Below are 16,006 nucleotides of genomic sequence, written 5' to 3' on the forward strand. Positions count from 1 at the left end.
TTTGATGTCAACCAGCTCGCTCTGAATCCCCAGATCCATTCCAGAGAGCCACGCACTTGCATACTCAGTTGCTAATTTATTAGGCCCAGTTAGCTAAATCTAAAGCAGCCTTGCAATCAGTCTTTCCTTAATTTAATCAGTTTTGTTTAGACTGTTTTAGAGAGGTGTTGGTGAGAGGGTGGGTGCAGTTAGTGATGCTGTTAAGTTGTTTTTTATTGCCTTTAGTGCATGTGTCATTGTTACACTGGTTGTCCATCCACCTGAACAGGTTGTACAAAATAAAAGTTATTAAGCTAACATTAGCTACAGTTACCCAAACAGCTAAAACTCTATTATTATTATTGTTTTGTTGTGTCCCAACGAGTTGGGAAAACATATCTGAGGATAATATTGACAGAATTGGTAGCTCACTCACTGAAATATTATAATTAATAAAAAGAAACCTCAAACAGCATCTTTGAACCACTTCACACAGGAAACAAATCCTCCTTTACTCCAGTGGTTGTAATTTGTCTATTAGCTCTCAGTCTATATCTTTTAGTTGTATTCAACAGCTGCCTGTTGCAGAGAAGCCGTGCGTTGCTCAGAGGGTAAAGCTGGAGAATTCAGGGAAAACTGGATGACTTCTACTGCTGTAAAGCTTTCAATGTACATATTTTATTGAAATGTTTTCCTATTACTCTGTTTACCCCCTGTCTTAAAAAGTATATTTTGGACCTGCAGGAAACACTGCCACTCATTTATCATGTAAGGAGAGTGTGCAGAGGCTGAGAAAGTATTTTGATATGCTGGCTGTGATAACCTCATTTCAAACTGTTTTGTGTTTAACTCTGTTAAAACAGCAGGAATTCTCTGAGAACTGTAGTCGCACAAGACTATATCCATTTCCATGACGCATCTGTATATATTAGCATTAGAAAAAAATCCTTGAAAGTCATGGATGTACCTTAAAGACACATTCAAACACATGGTTTTACATAGCAAAAGATAACTTGCCAATAGTATTTGGCCCAGGTCTGCACTCAATGCATTTTAGCCCTTTCATGGGTACGTAGAAAACTCAGAGTCCACTCTGAAAGTGGCCAACGCTTCCACTAACAACCCAAATGTATTCTCAGCAGCAGTCATATATCCATTCTTCTATTCAAAGAGGCCTTTTATTAATCTTCAGACTAGCCAGGCTCCTTGCTTGTCTTGGTCTCCCTCTCCCTCAAAAATGGAGACAGACATGTCTACATTCAGACAACTTCAATGGGCCGAAGTTGAAAAAGAGCACAGAAAATATACGACCTTTCAATTTTCTGTTACCCGCCAAACCTGCTAAAGAGGAAAAAAGGTTGGTTGATGCTACCATTAGCAATGGATATGACAAACTAACAAATAAACAGAAAAAAAACAACTGTACAAAGTTCAGTTCTTCCTTAAAAGAAGCATCAGGGTTTGCCATCTGTCCAATATTGACACGCTGTTTTTGCACAAAGGTTGGGGGCACGTTGGGTCAAGCAAGCCCTGTTCCTTAGAGAAAATGTAATTTTTTTTTAGCAGTTTCATCTGAATAACATCACCTTAGTAATGTTCATCAATCAGTATGAGGTTCAGGTCTGTCTCTCTAATGGCTTTCCGAAAATTCAGCATTTCAGCATGGCTCAAATGTAAAGCCCAGGACTGCCAGGCTGAATCCCACTTATGCTAAAAGGCTAAGCCCCTTGTCATTACTGTTAAGTCCTTTCAAACAGCAACCACACATCCTGTGGAAAAGAGAGGATGTAAAAACTCAGAGGAAACTGTAATCTTTTGTGAAAAGACTGATCCCAAGCAGCCAGATCCAAGGAGGAAAGGGAGAGAACAGACGATTCAAAGACAAGAGAGAATTTCAGAATTGGGTTCACAGGACATGTATTAAAACTCTCCCTGTTCTGCTGAAGGTCAAGAAATGCAAATGGATAAAGACGTTCACTACAGAGAGGCAACAAGTGTTTCATCTATTTTTCCTGGAGGTTGTGTCTGTGGCTTGGCTGCTGCTTTTCATGCTGAAGCCTGTGATATCACTGTCCTCCTGCTTACTTCTCGCCCTTCCTTCCATCCAAGGACTGGACAAGTAACCATGGGCATCTATGCCACAGACGTGGCGTCCATGTTTACTCCGGGCGGAAAGACTGGTTTGGTCCAGAGACCCTGTGCTGTTACATTTCTTCACCAGTGGGGGTGCCAGAGAGCCCGGGGTGAGCAGCGACGTCAGCGAGAGGCTGTTCAGTGTTTCTGAAAAGTGTTCGCTGTTGAAGGTCTGGCGGCAGCCATCTCCACCTGTCCCCGTGCCCACATCCTCATCTGAAGGGTCCATGGAGTCTTGCCGGGGACAGCCAGGGCTGGTGCTGCCGCCTTCGCAACTACTCTGGCTCCTCTGGTGCCCCCGGGTGGCTTGGAGGTTAAAAGTAGTACTGCGTCTCTTTAATAAAGGGTTGCCCTGGTCTCCTGTGGCTGGTACCTGGGGATCTAAGTGGTGACTAGGGAGGGGGCAGAGAAGAGGCACAGGGAGATCCAGATCCCGAGGTGGGGAGACGCTGAAGCTGAGACCTTCCTCTAGGGTGGTCTGCAGGCTGCCCTCTGAACTACCTGTGGCTAGGGAGGAGTCACTGTGGGACGGGTGCTGCACACAGGGGAGGGGGGTGGTGAAAGACAAAGTAAGGAAGCAATCAGGCAAAAGACAACTGGGGGTTACACCTAGAGGAAATTTAAACTAAAATAAGGATTAATCTTAAGTTTAGTTAAACTTTTTTTTTAAATTATTGAACCAGGTTAAAGTTAATTACATCTGTCTTGAACAATTTAAATTAAATCCCGGAATAGTAATTTCAGTTAAGTAATTTAAAATAAAGGAGAATATTAGTTTAAACTCCCATAAAATACAACAGGAGAAAATATTTTACCTGTTGTCTCATTAACCTGTACAGCCACATAGGGGTTTTCACCTCAGGTTGAGAAAAAAAAAAAAAGAAAACACTTGTATGGGGGAACCATGGGCCTTTCACACAATTTGTGCTTCACTAGTTCGCTAGCAAGTATTTATGTGTTTCACTGGAATGGCAGAAAGGCTCAAATGACCCTCCTCTTTAAAAAAAAAGAGAAAAGTATGGCTCCTAATGGCACTTTGCTAGCTCTCATGTTTGCTACCAGGTCCAGCTTTTGTGTTGCTTTGCTTTTATTAAAGTTCAAAGTATTTTCTGAATCTGCACTGCCTTAAAAACTCCAACGCACGATGAAAAAAAAAAAAACTCAGCCAGGATGAGTCTTTACCTGTTTTTTATTTTTTCAGGGACTATGGTCAGTTTGCTTTATCCACGCAGGCTGTCAATTGTTTTTTTTTTTTTTTTTTGAAGAACCACCACAACTGTTCAAAGTTTGGAATTTAAAATTGTGGAGAAATAGGGCGCATTTTAATCTTAGTGTACAGATAAAAGAAAGCTTTAAATATAATCAGTATAGTTTAAAACTAGGTTTAAAGTTTCAGTGCTACAGAACTGTAAACCATGAAGTTTATCCTGACTGGTGCAACCCACCCATTCTGTCACAGAGCATTTGTTTCATTCAACATGTTACGCGGGCAGGGGAGTGTTAATCATTATTCCCAGTTCTGGCACCGGTACATGCCATGCTCTCAGTATACAAGACCACGAGGGAAAGTAAGACATTATGAAAAAGGAGAAATGGAGGGATTGACAGAAAAAGAACCAAAAGACGGAGGACAGAGAGAAGAGGAGAAAACACCAGAGAAAAACATAAAAAGATAAAAGAAACAGAAGAAAAGGGACATGAGAAGAGCACGAAGAGGGAGAGCCAAGAACAACAGCGTGCACAGAGTCGGTATCAGGCTCAGGGCTGGCCAGGCTAATTAGCTGAGTGCCGCAGAGCATTACTGTAGCAGCTGAGGATCACAGAGGCACTCAGGCACGAGCTAAACAAACCAAACAGGTAGAGGGGAAAGAAAGAGAAATCTGTCTCCATGGTTACACGGGAACAAGAACTAAAATAAGGGCCTTTTCATTCTCGCTTGTTTCATGCAAAAACCAACAGAGGGGAGGTGTTAGATTCAATACAGATGAGTTCCTGGCTTTAATTATACCTAAATAATAAGTTTCACACTGCAGTAGGATTTCAGTGAAAGTGGTAAGTGTCATGTATATGTTTACAGTTTGGTAAAACAACAAGTTGTGATCAGGGACTGAAGCCGTTCCTGTGTTTCATTCTAATGTTGATTTCTAATGAAACTAGGTGCTGCCACCTTCTGTCCACAGCAGACTGAACATGACAAACTGTACTAAAACACCTTTAAAACAATATTTTGTGTCAGTGAGTGCTGCCTTTGTAATTGTGTGTAACTATAGGTTGAAGGCATGTTACACTATCAAGCTTCCAGATCGCAAGTGCACTCTACATTGTACCTCATTTGGCAAATCCCATCTGACTGCCTGATGTGTCTTTGATGCATGACAACTCTGGTTCACTGAACGTCCTCTCAGGAGTTATCTATTTACACTGTTCCATCATGTCTCTGATGTGTTGCACCGAGATACTGATGTCAGGTTTCCATTCGTCTCTCCATCCAACCATCCAGACACACATGAATCCATTCATCTGTCAATAATACCTGAGAGCTCAGGGGCCTGCTGTTGGCTCCAGGTGAGCGAAGGGAGGCCCAGGAGGCTGGAGAGGCCAGTGTGGACGGCCCTCGGTCTCCTGGGCTAACACTATTCCCAGGGCTGCCTGGATGAGCTGCGGCAGCTGGGTGGAAGAAGTCTGCTGGTAGGTGGAAGACAGGTGAAGACCGCCCACCACCACCACTACAACTTCCTCCATCACCATCTGAAATGAGAGGGTTCTAGCTTAATACAGTCTTGTCAGTGCTAACAGGGTGGAATGGCCTCTGACAGTTTTTGGCATTTAGACAACCACTAGACACTTTGGACACTTTGATCTAAAATTGACAACAGTTGCTATTTAAGTACCTCAGTGTAAGGTGATCCGACACACTTATTCAACAGTATTGTGATTCGATAAATATGGGTTGGGCTCTCCAGTACTGTTCCAGACTGTTTCAGGTCTAACCCTAAAGTTAACTTTGCTTGCACTGGGGAGCTGCATTCAGAAAGAGTGAACACAGTATTTTGTGTGGTGTTCCCCATGGTGTCTTTTTGGGGCCCATTCTTTTCTGCTGCCATTAGGTTCTTTCATCCTCAAATATGGAATCAGTCACCACAGCTATGCAGATGACATACAGCTCTATATCTCTGATGATCTCAGACCTGTCAATAGTCTTGTGAACTGAATGTCAAGAATGAGTAGTTGGATGGCTCAAAATCTAGGTATTGTCTTTGATATGGATCAAATAGGGCTCTCATTACCTCTCAGGTGGATGAAACTGTGTCTGGTTATTTCTGCTAGAAAAATGTTGATCATGTTGAGACTAAAAGTGAGAGATCAAGTGGTGAATTTTTGAAACGTTTTTCTCACAAGGGATCATCTTAAAGTGAAAGACTCAAACATCTTGTTCCAAGTTAGACCTCCAGTGTTTGAAAAACTAAATGAAGGGTTGATGAGAAAATGAATACAAGGTTAACCACTTGTAGAACTCATGGGAGTCAAACTAAAAGTACAAACTTAACCTAATCTTTTCATTTATTAGAGACACAAACGGTGAGCTTTAGAGCAAATACTTCATCCAAACTGATAGAATTTAGGAAACCAAATATTAAAAAATATATATATTTTAAAAGTGTCTCTGAGATAAAGTCTAGAGAGTAAAGCTATCTTTTTTGTTGGCAGTACCCACACCAAGCTTACCACTCCATGTCTTCAGTGACATCCTGTCTACAACACTCTGTGAGTTGCGTGTTATTGAACTTTCCCCCTGAATTGACTTTGCCTTGTATCGCTCCGTCTGTTCTGGTTATGATGACCATGTTACTGGGGAAGGTGGTGGTGAGCCATCAGCACACGATTACATGTCATTCATCAACATCTCTGTGTCTGTTTCGCTGCTGGCCTCATCTATCACTGCTTTAATTGTAGTGGAAGTCAATCAACTGTGTGGAATATGAGACACGTCCTTGTGTGCCTGCCCCGACTCCAGAGACGTTTAGAAAAAGCCTCCGCTTATTTAAACGATACTATCAATGTCATGTCAAAGTCATGGCTTAATGAAATTGTGGTGGTTAAATACCAGTGAGGGTGACGCAGAAGCCTGATAAGGATAATAAGGAGCGCTCATGAAAGGTAACCCTGAGAGGGATTATTTTAATATGATTGGTTGATGTGAAAGATTCAATTGAATCATGTCACTGGTGTTGAACGAAGAATAATCAACAAAAAGTAGGTTTTACCATTTACATTTTGATTACTGGAATTATTCTCCACACCAGAAAAGCAAGAGCACTGGTCATTTGTCACCTGCCACCAAGAACCTCACAGATTCATTCAATCTGTGTGACAGTACTAACTAAACACAGTTTCTCACATGCTGTGTTAGCATCATGCGTACACTGTTACCTGTGCAATGTGTTGGGCTTTGATGCTCCAACGAGGGAGGATTCAACTGAGGACGGACGCCCACCTCAAACAACTCCTGGATCTCTTTTTCGCTTCCTGAGCTGGAGGGACGAAGCCCTCTGTAGCCCCCCTGGGTGGGCAGCTCCTCCGAACTGCGGGAGTCACTGCTGCCCCTCTGAGAGCGAGATGGAAAAAAGAGAAGAGAGACATTGAAGACAGATGAGTGAATGAAAGAGATGGAGAGGAGAGACAAAGAGGTGGAGAAAGAATAAGCATGATATCCAGGTGCACTGATGCTCACTGAAGCAAGAAAGATATCAAACTGCAGCCTTTCATTTCCCCTTGTCATAATGGAAATCTGAGTACAATTTGTTTCCAATTTCAAAAAGCTCCCTTTTCATGTCCCTTCCTTTATCCATCTATACAAATCTGATTTAAAATTGGATGTGGTAAAAGGAAAGTAACGGCAGGCTTCAAAGCTTCAAATTGCTCGGCTGTTGTTGTTGGTTGTAAACTGGATCAAATGAACAGACCTTCAATAACGCAGTGATGAAACAGGCCAGGTGGAACCGCTGTGAGCTGAGAGCAAAGTGTTCATGGGAAGATGGAGATATGAAAGACGTGCATATCACACACACACATACATGCACACACATACACGAGTATATCCCAGCATGCTCATGTGAAGAGCACAGGGGGAGGCAGGTGTTTTAATCAGGCAGTAAAGCCTGTAAATAGTAATTAATGATGATTAGCGAGATGGAAGGCGTGTGATGACATGAGCTGTGACTCCCCAAAGCCCCAAAGACATGTAAGTGTTTGTGTGTGTGTGTGTGTGTGGTGTGTGCACTCCAGTTTTCTCAGCTATCCTTGTTAGGACATTGCATTGACTTCCATTCATTGTGAACAGCCAAACTAATGTGTGTATGTGATTATTACAACTAATGTCAATTTTTATTTTTTATTAATGTTTTTGACACATTTCAGAGTTTAGTTCTAGAAAAGCACCCAGTTTAAATAAAACAGTTTAAAGATGACGCTGAAATATTAATTGGTGGATATGAACAGAAACACATACACATATAATTTGCTTCCTTGTACATACACAGTGTGGAGTGTATATACAATATACACAACAAGGCCAAAAATTAGTGGACACTCAGACACCATATTTGATCAGTATATATCTCATTCCAAAACACTGAACATTATTCAGCTGCTATAACAGCTTTCGCTCTTCTGATTCAGGGTTTTCTCAAGATTTTGGAACCTGGACTGTGGCTGCAGGAATTTGCAGCAACAGAAGAGCATTAATGAGGTCCAGCACTGATATTGTGTGGTACAGTTGCCGTTCCAGATGATGGCAGAGGTGTTGGATGGGGCTGAGGTCGGGGGTTCAGGCCAGCCACGTTTTCCACACCAAACTGGAAAAAACATTTTATTAAGGACCTGGCTTTGTGCATGGGGGCACTGTCACGTTGAAACGGTCTTCCTGGAACTGTTGCCCGAAGGTTGGAAGAAAACCACTGTCTAAAATAACACTGTATACATCAGCATCAAGACTTCTCTTCGTTGGAACTAAGGGGTCAAGCACAATCCATGAAACATAGCTTACAGTACACATGTAGATGGGTGTCCATTTAAGTGTCCATATACTTCACTTTTATACTGTAAAAACAGTTTGACGGTCCACTGGCTCCGCACTACTATGCATGAAACTGCTAATCAGATTTATTTACTCAGACTATTAATCATAGCTCCCAGAACACCGCCCTGGATTGCTCTGGCCCACTTTAACCCCTCTATAAAAGATCAGTGAATGTGATATGACTGATGGTGTTTATAATACATACCATGTTTATGTTTATGTGTGTGTGTGTGCGCGAGTACCTGGCTGTCTCTGACCAGCAGCTGGTAGCTGCTGTGTTCGTCCAGGCTCAGGTCATCAGGCAGCGCCGGAGACGATGACTTGTCTGACAGCTGCTCTGACATCAGAGATGCCTGCTCCACCTCTGCCAGTCGGATCTGTCCCACACACACACACAGTAACCACTCAGTACAGTTTGTCAACAGGATGTGATATCACAACACCTTGCAGCATTTTCATCTTACTTTGGTGAGAGAAGATCAAATAAATATGAGGCACACCTTTAATATTGAGTGTTGAGGGAAAAGGAGCAAAGAAAAAAGAGAAGAAAGAAGTGGAGGTGAGAGAACAAAGGAATTGAATATGATGTATAAGAAATGAAGGCCTACATTACGTTACAGCATATTTGCATTCAAGCCAACCTCAGTGCACGTCAGTGCCTTTGATTTGCACAGTGTGAAGAGTAAATATTCCGTTACAGAAGTCCTGGGTGAGGTAGTCATTATACGCACGTAGATAGAAATTTAATAACTGAGGCACAAACGCCATCCCATCAGATCCCACTTCTTCACATGCGTGAACACGTCAAAAGTAAAATGCCTTGACTCGTTCACCTTGACTCGTACTCGTTCACACAGGTACAGATTGACATATCCCACCTGCACGTGCATCAGGATGAAATCATGGGATGACCCCGGCTCATACGGCTGATACGTTCACGTTACGTTCACGTCTGCGTGCATCATGATTGAGTGCACACGGTGAGAGGTCAGGTTCAGAGTCCAAATCATTTGTTGGTGAAATGTATGACTGGACGTTTTGAGAGAGATTTTTCACGATTGTTCAAGCCAGAGAAAAATATCTGAACATTACCGGCTACAGAGATTAATGCGGTGCGAATTTTTACAGATAAGCCCTCCAATACTGGATATAGCTATTTCTGTCTTTATAGCAAATGAAATCTGGGTATTAACTGAATCCGATTTATTTTGAGTGAAATGAATAGGGCAAAACAGGCTGAAAATCAAATGAAAATTGGATTATAAAAATACCATTTCAAGTGAATACTGTATATCAGGAAACTTTACCCTTTTTTTCCAACTTTAAGGGATAAAAATTTGATTTCGTCAGCTGGTCCTCAGCATTTTTCACAATCGAAATATTTGTGGATGAAGGCAACACACACATTGCATGGTGCCGTTTCAGGAGGACACTAAAATGTCATTTTTGTCTATTTATGGGAGGCAGGTCCACAGCTATGAAAATACCATTACTGTACAGTGCAATGCAATGAAAACAGTCAGTGGTAATCTGCATATTTATTACGAGGATATCAAAGTCATCTTTCTCACCAAGGAAGAATTCAGCTGCAAACTTCATTTTGGAATCATGAAACATCACAATGCTTTGGATGATTTGTATTTATATTATTTATGATGATTTATCTGAATAATCTATTTCAATATATCATTAAAACTGGCCTTGGTGGAGAATATTACATTGCTCGAAAACAAGCACAGTTTTTTATTTTATTTTTATTTTATATCAGGTGGTTTTCTCAAAGCGAGAAAGTTGGTATATAACAGGTTAAATAAACAGAGGAAATTCCACAGCTTTGAAACATGTGTGGGATTATTTATAGCTCTATCTGACTGGGGACAGATACGCAAATATATAAATAAATATAAATTTCTGAACTGAGCCATAAACAAACAACCTGGGGAAATGGAAACTGAGATGTTTGATCTTATATTGACCAGGGTATACACATGGAGCAGTGGGTATGTGCAGCATGAATTTATGGGACTGACACACACGGTCTCTACCTCCCTTAGTTGTTTGTGATACACACAGTTGCTATGTGGTTTGGGAGAGCTCATGAGATTTATTCATGTGGGCATTTTCCTTCCATCTAGTCTCTGTCTCTCTCTCACACATACACACACACACACCAGGGCTAATGTGATATAGGACAGACACACTCTGGATTTGTTTATTTCTGCAGACAGTTTATGTGAAGAATATAAGATGCTCAACTGCATAAAATGAGAAAAGAGCTTCAGTGTCTCTTTGGAGAACAAACGCTCATTACTGGGACAGTAACCTCGAAAACAAGTACATGACCACGCAATTTCCCTTTTCAAGTCAGTAATTGTACCTGTACCAGAAAAAAAGTAAAATTATTTTTCCCCAATTTATCTGACTGCACTCTTTTGTTTCAGTATGATGCAATACTGGCAAAACTGAAGATGCTTTTTTTTTTTAAAAAACACTTTTATTCCCAATTTTGAAAGAACAGCTGCAGTTCTTACTGCTGCTGACTTCCACTGAGGAAGACCGAAGGAGACAGTCGACAGATCAATCAAGACTCCCTGATGCAGCAGCAAGCATGTGATCCCTGACTGGCTTCCCACTTGTAACGGCTTTTGTGTGACCAGAAACTCAATGTGTTCGATGGAGCACTCAGCCGAGCACAAGCACTGCAGCCAAGTGTTGAAATGTAGGTCTCTGTGCTGGTGGGAACATATTTTCTCTGCACTACCCAGATGCCTCAATCAGTGCGCTACCTTCAACACACACTTTAAAAGCTGCGCATTTCGTTTCGATGTTTGTGTAATTCACAGTTTTATTTACATGGCTACGTGACTAAAAACAAGACCAACATGTACACCAGCCCTCTTCAAGGTCAACAAACCTGGGTCGCTGTTTATAGCTTGTTAGCTACACGGAAAGAGACAAAAGGGATGAGAGTGTATGTATATACAGTATGTGTGTGTGTGCATGCTCCCACTAACCTCTTGCGGGTGACTCTTACAGTCCTTGCAGACCGGAGGAGAACAGTAGTGGTGGAAAACGGAACCGGAGAGGTTGTCAATCATGTCCCCTTCCAACGAGTCCTTAATCAGGAGAGACACGCTGTCCAGCCACTGGCTCTCCTGCAACACACACACACATGCATTGACCTTTTGGTCTGTTTGTAGTAGCCTTCATTAGAACTCCAGAGAAGTTCCTGTACATTTGTGGTGGACAGATATGATGTGCTACGGATGCATGTCACAATTACTGATCCAATTAAAGCAGGAGAGTCGGATACACATCGTCCAGCTGTCACTGAAGCAAACTTAGTTTCACTGTAAGAAATAGTTTAAGATTTTGAGGAATATGCTTCTTCACTGTTTTTCAGACTGAAATCATAAGGTTTATTGTCACAGAATAGTTGCAGCATGTAATTGCCCCTAAAACTACAAACTGTCATTTTTACATTTCTGTTAAAATACAAATTAAAACGAACAAGATTCAACTTGTTAATTAGCGAGCTTCCTCACAGTTACACACGCCACTTTGTCTCACAGGGGTGGGTTAAAGGAATAGTTTGACATGTTTATTTATGAACATTGCTATTGCTCAGTTTCCTGTTTTATGGGAGGTGCAAGACAATTTCCTGGCAACCAGTGCAAAGACCCCAGGAAGATACTGGTCTCAGCCAATAAGCAGCCCAGCACATAACCCTCTGTGTCTTTATACTTTGTTTTCAGCAAAGACTAAACAAACCAGATATAATAATATTTCCCCTCATTCTAGTCTTCTATTTTAACTCAACACAGGGAAAGTTAAACAATTTATTATGAAAGCAACAACTGTCGCTGCCACAAAAACACATTTTCCTACCTATCTCCCCGACCGTCTGTCTAAAAGTCAGTTTCTGGTCGTTAGTGTTTCTATCATCAGGTTTCCTGCTGAGATTCTATCATTTCTCCAGACGCAAGGACTTTTTCTCACGTTGTCAATCTGTCCCACGTTTTTGTGCAAATTCATCTTTCCTCCTGCCGCCATTTCAACCCACTCACACCGCAGTCATTCACTTATTTTATAGCCACTGTACACGTTTCACAGTAAACACATTCACTGACTCAGTGTCGCATCCGTCTTCCTCATCTGCTTGAAATCTCACCTGCTCCTCTCCTTTCCCTCCCTTCATCTTACTCTTTGTTCCCCACGTCTTTTGTATGAACACGGGTAATGACTACATCTTGTGTTGTTTAATTAACCGCAATCTGTTGGAGCTGGTGTTATTTTCAGCCACTGCTGGCAGGTGCAAGACAGAGATCGGTGACTTCAAGCCTGCTTCAAGCCGAGCCAGAGGGACAGATGAATGTCAGCGTTGTAAGATTAATTGCATGATCCCTTACAAAAAAAATATATATATATCGCACCACTCTAATTTAGATGAGCTGTAGATGGTTCAGAATTCCCAGTGAATGGCACCAGAGAGCCTGAAGTAATTGGCAGATTCCTGTGTGAAAATTTTACAATGTCAGCAGCACTGAGGAAATCAAATGAGGGAAAGTTCTTAAGGGTTGTATTTGCAGTTTAGCTGTTCGGATTATTCTCCCGCAAATATATATTTTATAAAATGAAGCTCACTCAACCTTAGACTGAATGTGTCTGCACTGTGCTTTAAAAGACATAACAACCCTGGCACCAGCTACAGGATCATTTATGGATAACAAGGTAAAAAAATTCATTCCGAAGAATTTTTTTCAGAATAAGAAACGCATGTGACATTCTTCCAAAACAAATCATTTTCAGAGCCATTCATGAAAACTAGTCTGTAGCCTAAGAGAGTAATCAATCCAACAGGACCTAAACAAGCTGAGAGTTTCTGGTCATCATCTAACCTACTTTTCTAATCTCTCTTTTCACTATTTAATTATTGTAGCACATACATTTACAAAGGGCGGCTTTGGGTCATAATTTCACAGACTGGCTTTATTTTCATTTTCAGACATGTTTGGCTAAGCTGAGGGTTTGTTTAGTACCCGTCTCTTTGTCTGACAGCTCGTGTTTCTTTGCCTTTGTTGCTGCATTTCAAGATTAGCAGCAGTTAAATTGATGAGTGCACTGTTACTGTAGCTATAGCATCAGTGGTCAAAATTATTTATCTTGCAGCTAATTCGCTGCTGAATTTCATTTTGTAACCAAGGAGACGCATGAAGGTGGAGACACACAAGCGGAGCCACTACACACACGTGCACACACACCAGTACACAGGTTCCTATAGGCACTGATAACTGATAACACGCTTATCATATGTAAATAATGGTAAATACGCGCTTACATAAGAACATACTCTTTAACCTCTTGATGTGCCTTCTCGATTTTCAACTCCAAGCTGCAATTTTTCCGTGTCAGCTCAGCTCTTCTCGCATGTCTAAAGTTCAAACTGCATGTTCCCTCTAGTGCCTGCTCCTTCCTACTCCTTCTCTCCATATAAGTCTTACGCCAAAGGGTGTGAGGTGAAGGGAGCAACCACGATAGTCGATAGCCAGACCTTGGCAGCACCCACTGATGTACCATGAGCGCACGCATACACATTGTTTCAAGTGCCGGGAGATGCACAGCGAGGGGTGAGGCAGCCTGATTGATTGGCTAAGCTGGGGGCCTTGGTTGTGATAAATGGTGCCCATGACCCTGTTTGATTCACTGCACTGCCATCTGGTTTCTCCCATCCAGCAACGCTCTCATCCACTCTGAACCCCACACTGTGGATCACTGATGTTGCAGACATTGAATTATTTACACACTTTTTCCCCTCAAATTCATTCTGTTCACTGTATCTATTTGTAGATCATGATAACTACTGTCAGTCTTTAATATTTCTGAAATAACACAACTAACATTCCACAAAAGCGTGACCAAGTTTTGAGGATGAAGTACATTTTGTGTACAGCTGGAAAACAGAGAGTGCATATCTCCACCAACGCCACTGGATGACAACAAAATTGAGCTGAAACATGTGCTGTCCAAACATGGGGTACAGGACAAGCTTTGTAGTGGTGTGTGTCCCATAACGGTAGTACGCCAGTTTGTTTTTTGTTTCATGGACAGGTGCTCTCAATCTGACCTTTGCTAAAAAGTTGGCTCTTTTGCAAACTGACGGAAAGTGAAAATGGCCGAGCAGCTATTATTTACCACTCTATAAAAATGTTTTTCTCTTTGGTATCTCTAACTTTCACTTTCCGGGACTCTGCAAACTTCATCCTAACTAATTATGACCACTTTGCATCCATTTAATGACACTTGATTGCCTTTTTTTCCGTCATCTAAATGTTTTGTTCACAAATCACTATGAACAATTACTGATGGAATCATTAGCAAGTTAAATGTTTCCAAAAGCATGAATCATTCAGCAGTGATCTGAATAACAACACGGTTCTCTCTTTGTTACACGTTTTGTTCCAGATGTTGAACTTTCATTCGCTTTGTACAAAACTTGGATGGACACTTTTGCGAGTTAAAGTTTAGGCTGGAATTCTACAACTGACTTATCTTCATCTTTTTAGCATGATAATTATAATGATAATACATTTTATTTATGCAGTGCACTTTTCAAAACACAGTTACAAAGTGCTTCACAATAAAAACAAAATGCACTAAAGCACAAGGACTAAAACAGACTGAACCCCCCAAAATAAACACATTAAACAAACAGAACAGAAAGATGAGGAAAAAATTCTCATTTTGACACTGCACAGATTCTTTTATGATCTCTGAACTTCCTCATATGAGCTGTTCGTTAATTTAAAAAAATGTCTCCACAGGGAGCCTAAATGATCTCTTCAGATTTAATGAGTTATCTGCAAAGGGATATTGTGACTATACAGTGTGTATACAGTAACAAGACTGAAATAAGCAGAGTTGTTTAATGAGCGTTGCGTTTCTCTTGGTTTGTTTTGCCCTCTCCACTTACACTTTTTTTCATTAGCTTGCTTCATCTATAAGGTAAAGTACAGTATGGGTCTGCTTACTGCTGATTTGTGCTCTTGGTTGGTAGAAACTATTATTTATGCTCTTAACTCGTTTTTGTTGTTTGCCCATGAGATGAGAAATGAAAAAGGCTGAGGAGCTCTTCCTCCTCTGATCAGACACAGGTGGGATTTGCTTTTAATTTAGACTTTTAATCAAAAATTTGTGGCAAGATCAATCAACAATTTTGTAACTACTTATAAGAAGCTGCTGTTTACCTAATAATTTAATATTTACAATTTGATCAATTACATTAGGTTTTCAGATTTTTGTTTTTAAGTGCTTTTACACAAATTTAATTTTGTTATTGGTTGCACTGATCGTGACTGTAATTTTGTCGGCTTTTCGGAACAAAAATCTAAATCTCACGTTGAATGCAGATAAAAACAGGCCAAACATTGTGCTCGCGCTCTGACAAAAGCGTTCTGGCTAATCAGAACAGAGATTTAAATACACTGCATATAGAAAAATACGTGATCTGTCTTTTTACTCCTCTCCTGGTTAAAAATATCAGTAGGCTGACAGACAATAAGCTATAAGCACAATGAGACTGTGGCAGACCCTGCCACCCACTCACAATCCCACTGTGTTTTCCAGCCCCTTCCACAGTCTGCTCTCTCCTCCCTCCCTCTCACCCATTGATTCAGCATCGCTCTTTAAGATGGATGACAAAGTTAATTTCCTTTGGTATGAACCAAAGTATAAAAGATAATTTTGGTTCATTAGGTTCACATGGCGTAACAACAAACAAACCAAGTTTTGTTGTTGAAGGGATCCCAGAAGTAATCT

General features: G+C 41.1%; 1 protein-coding gene across 1 annotated transcript in view; it reads right to left on the reverse strand.

Moving 5' to 3' along the window:
- Positions 1 to 1,978: 1,978 nt before the first annotated feature.
- Positions 1,979 to 16,006, reverse strand: part of LOC121180410 (voltage-dependent T-type calcium channel subunit alpha-1I-like) — a 131,026-nt gene continuing 116,998 nt past the window's right edge. Inside the window, exons 33-37 of the mRNA XM_041035802.1 lie at positions 11,206 to 11,346; positions 8,434 to 8,568; positions 6,544 to 6,718; positions 4,646 to 4,860; positions 1,979 to 2,647 (exon numbers count right to left, since the gene is read on the reverse strand). Of these exons, the coding sequence (XP_040891736.1) occupies positions 1,979 to 2,647; positions 4,646 to 4,860; positions 6,544 to 6,718; positions 8,434 to 8,568; positions 11,206 to 11,346 (1,335 nt within the window). The remainder of the gene's footprint in view (positions 2,648 to 4,645; positions 4,861 to 6,543; positions 6,719 to 8,433; positions 8,569 to 11,205; positions 11,347 to 16,006) is intronic.

The sequence above is a fragment of the Toxotes jaculatrix genome, chromosome 4 (assembly GCF_017976425.1).
Source record: "Toxotes jaculatrix isolate fToxJac2 chromosome 4, fToxJac2.pri, whole genome shotgun sequence".
NCBI lineage: Eukaryota > Metazoa > Chordata > Actinopteri > Toxotidae > Toxotes > Toxotes jaculatrix.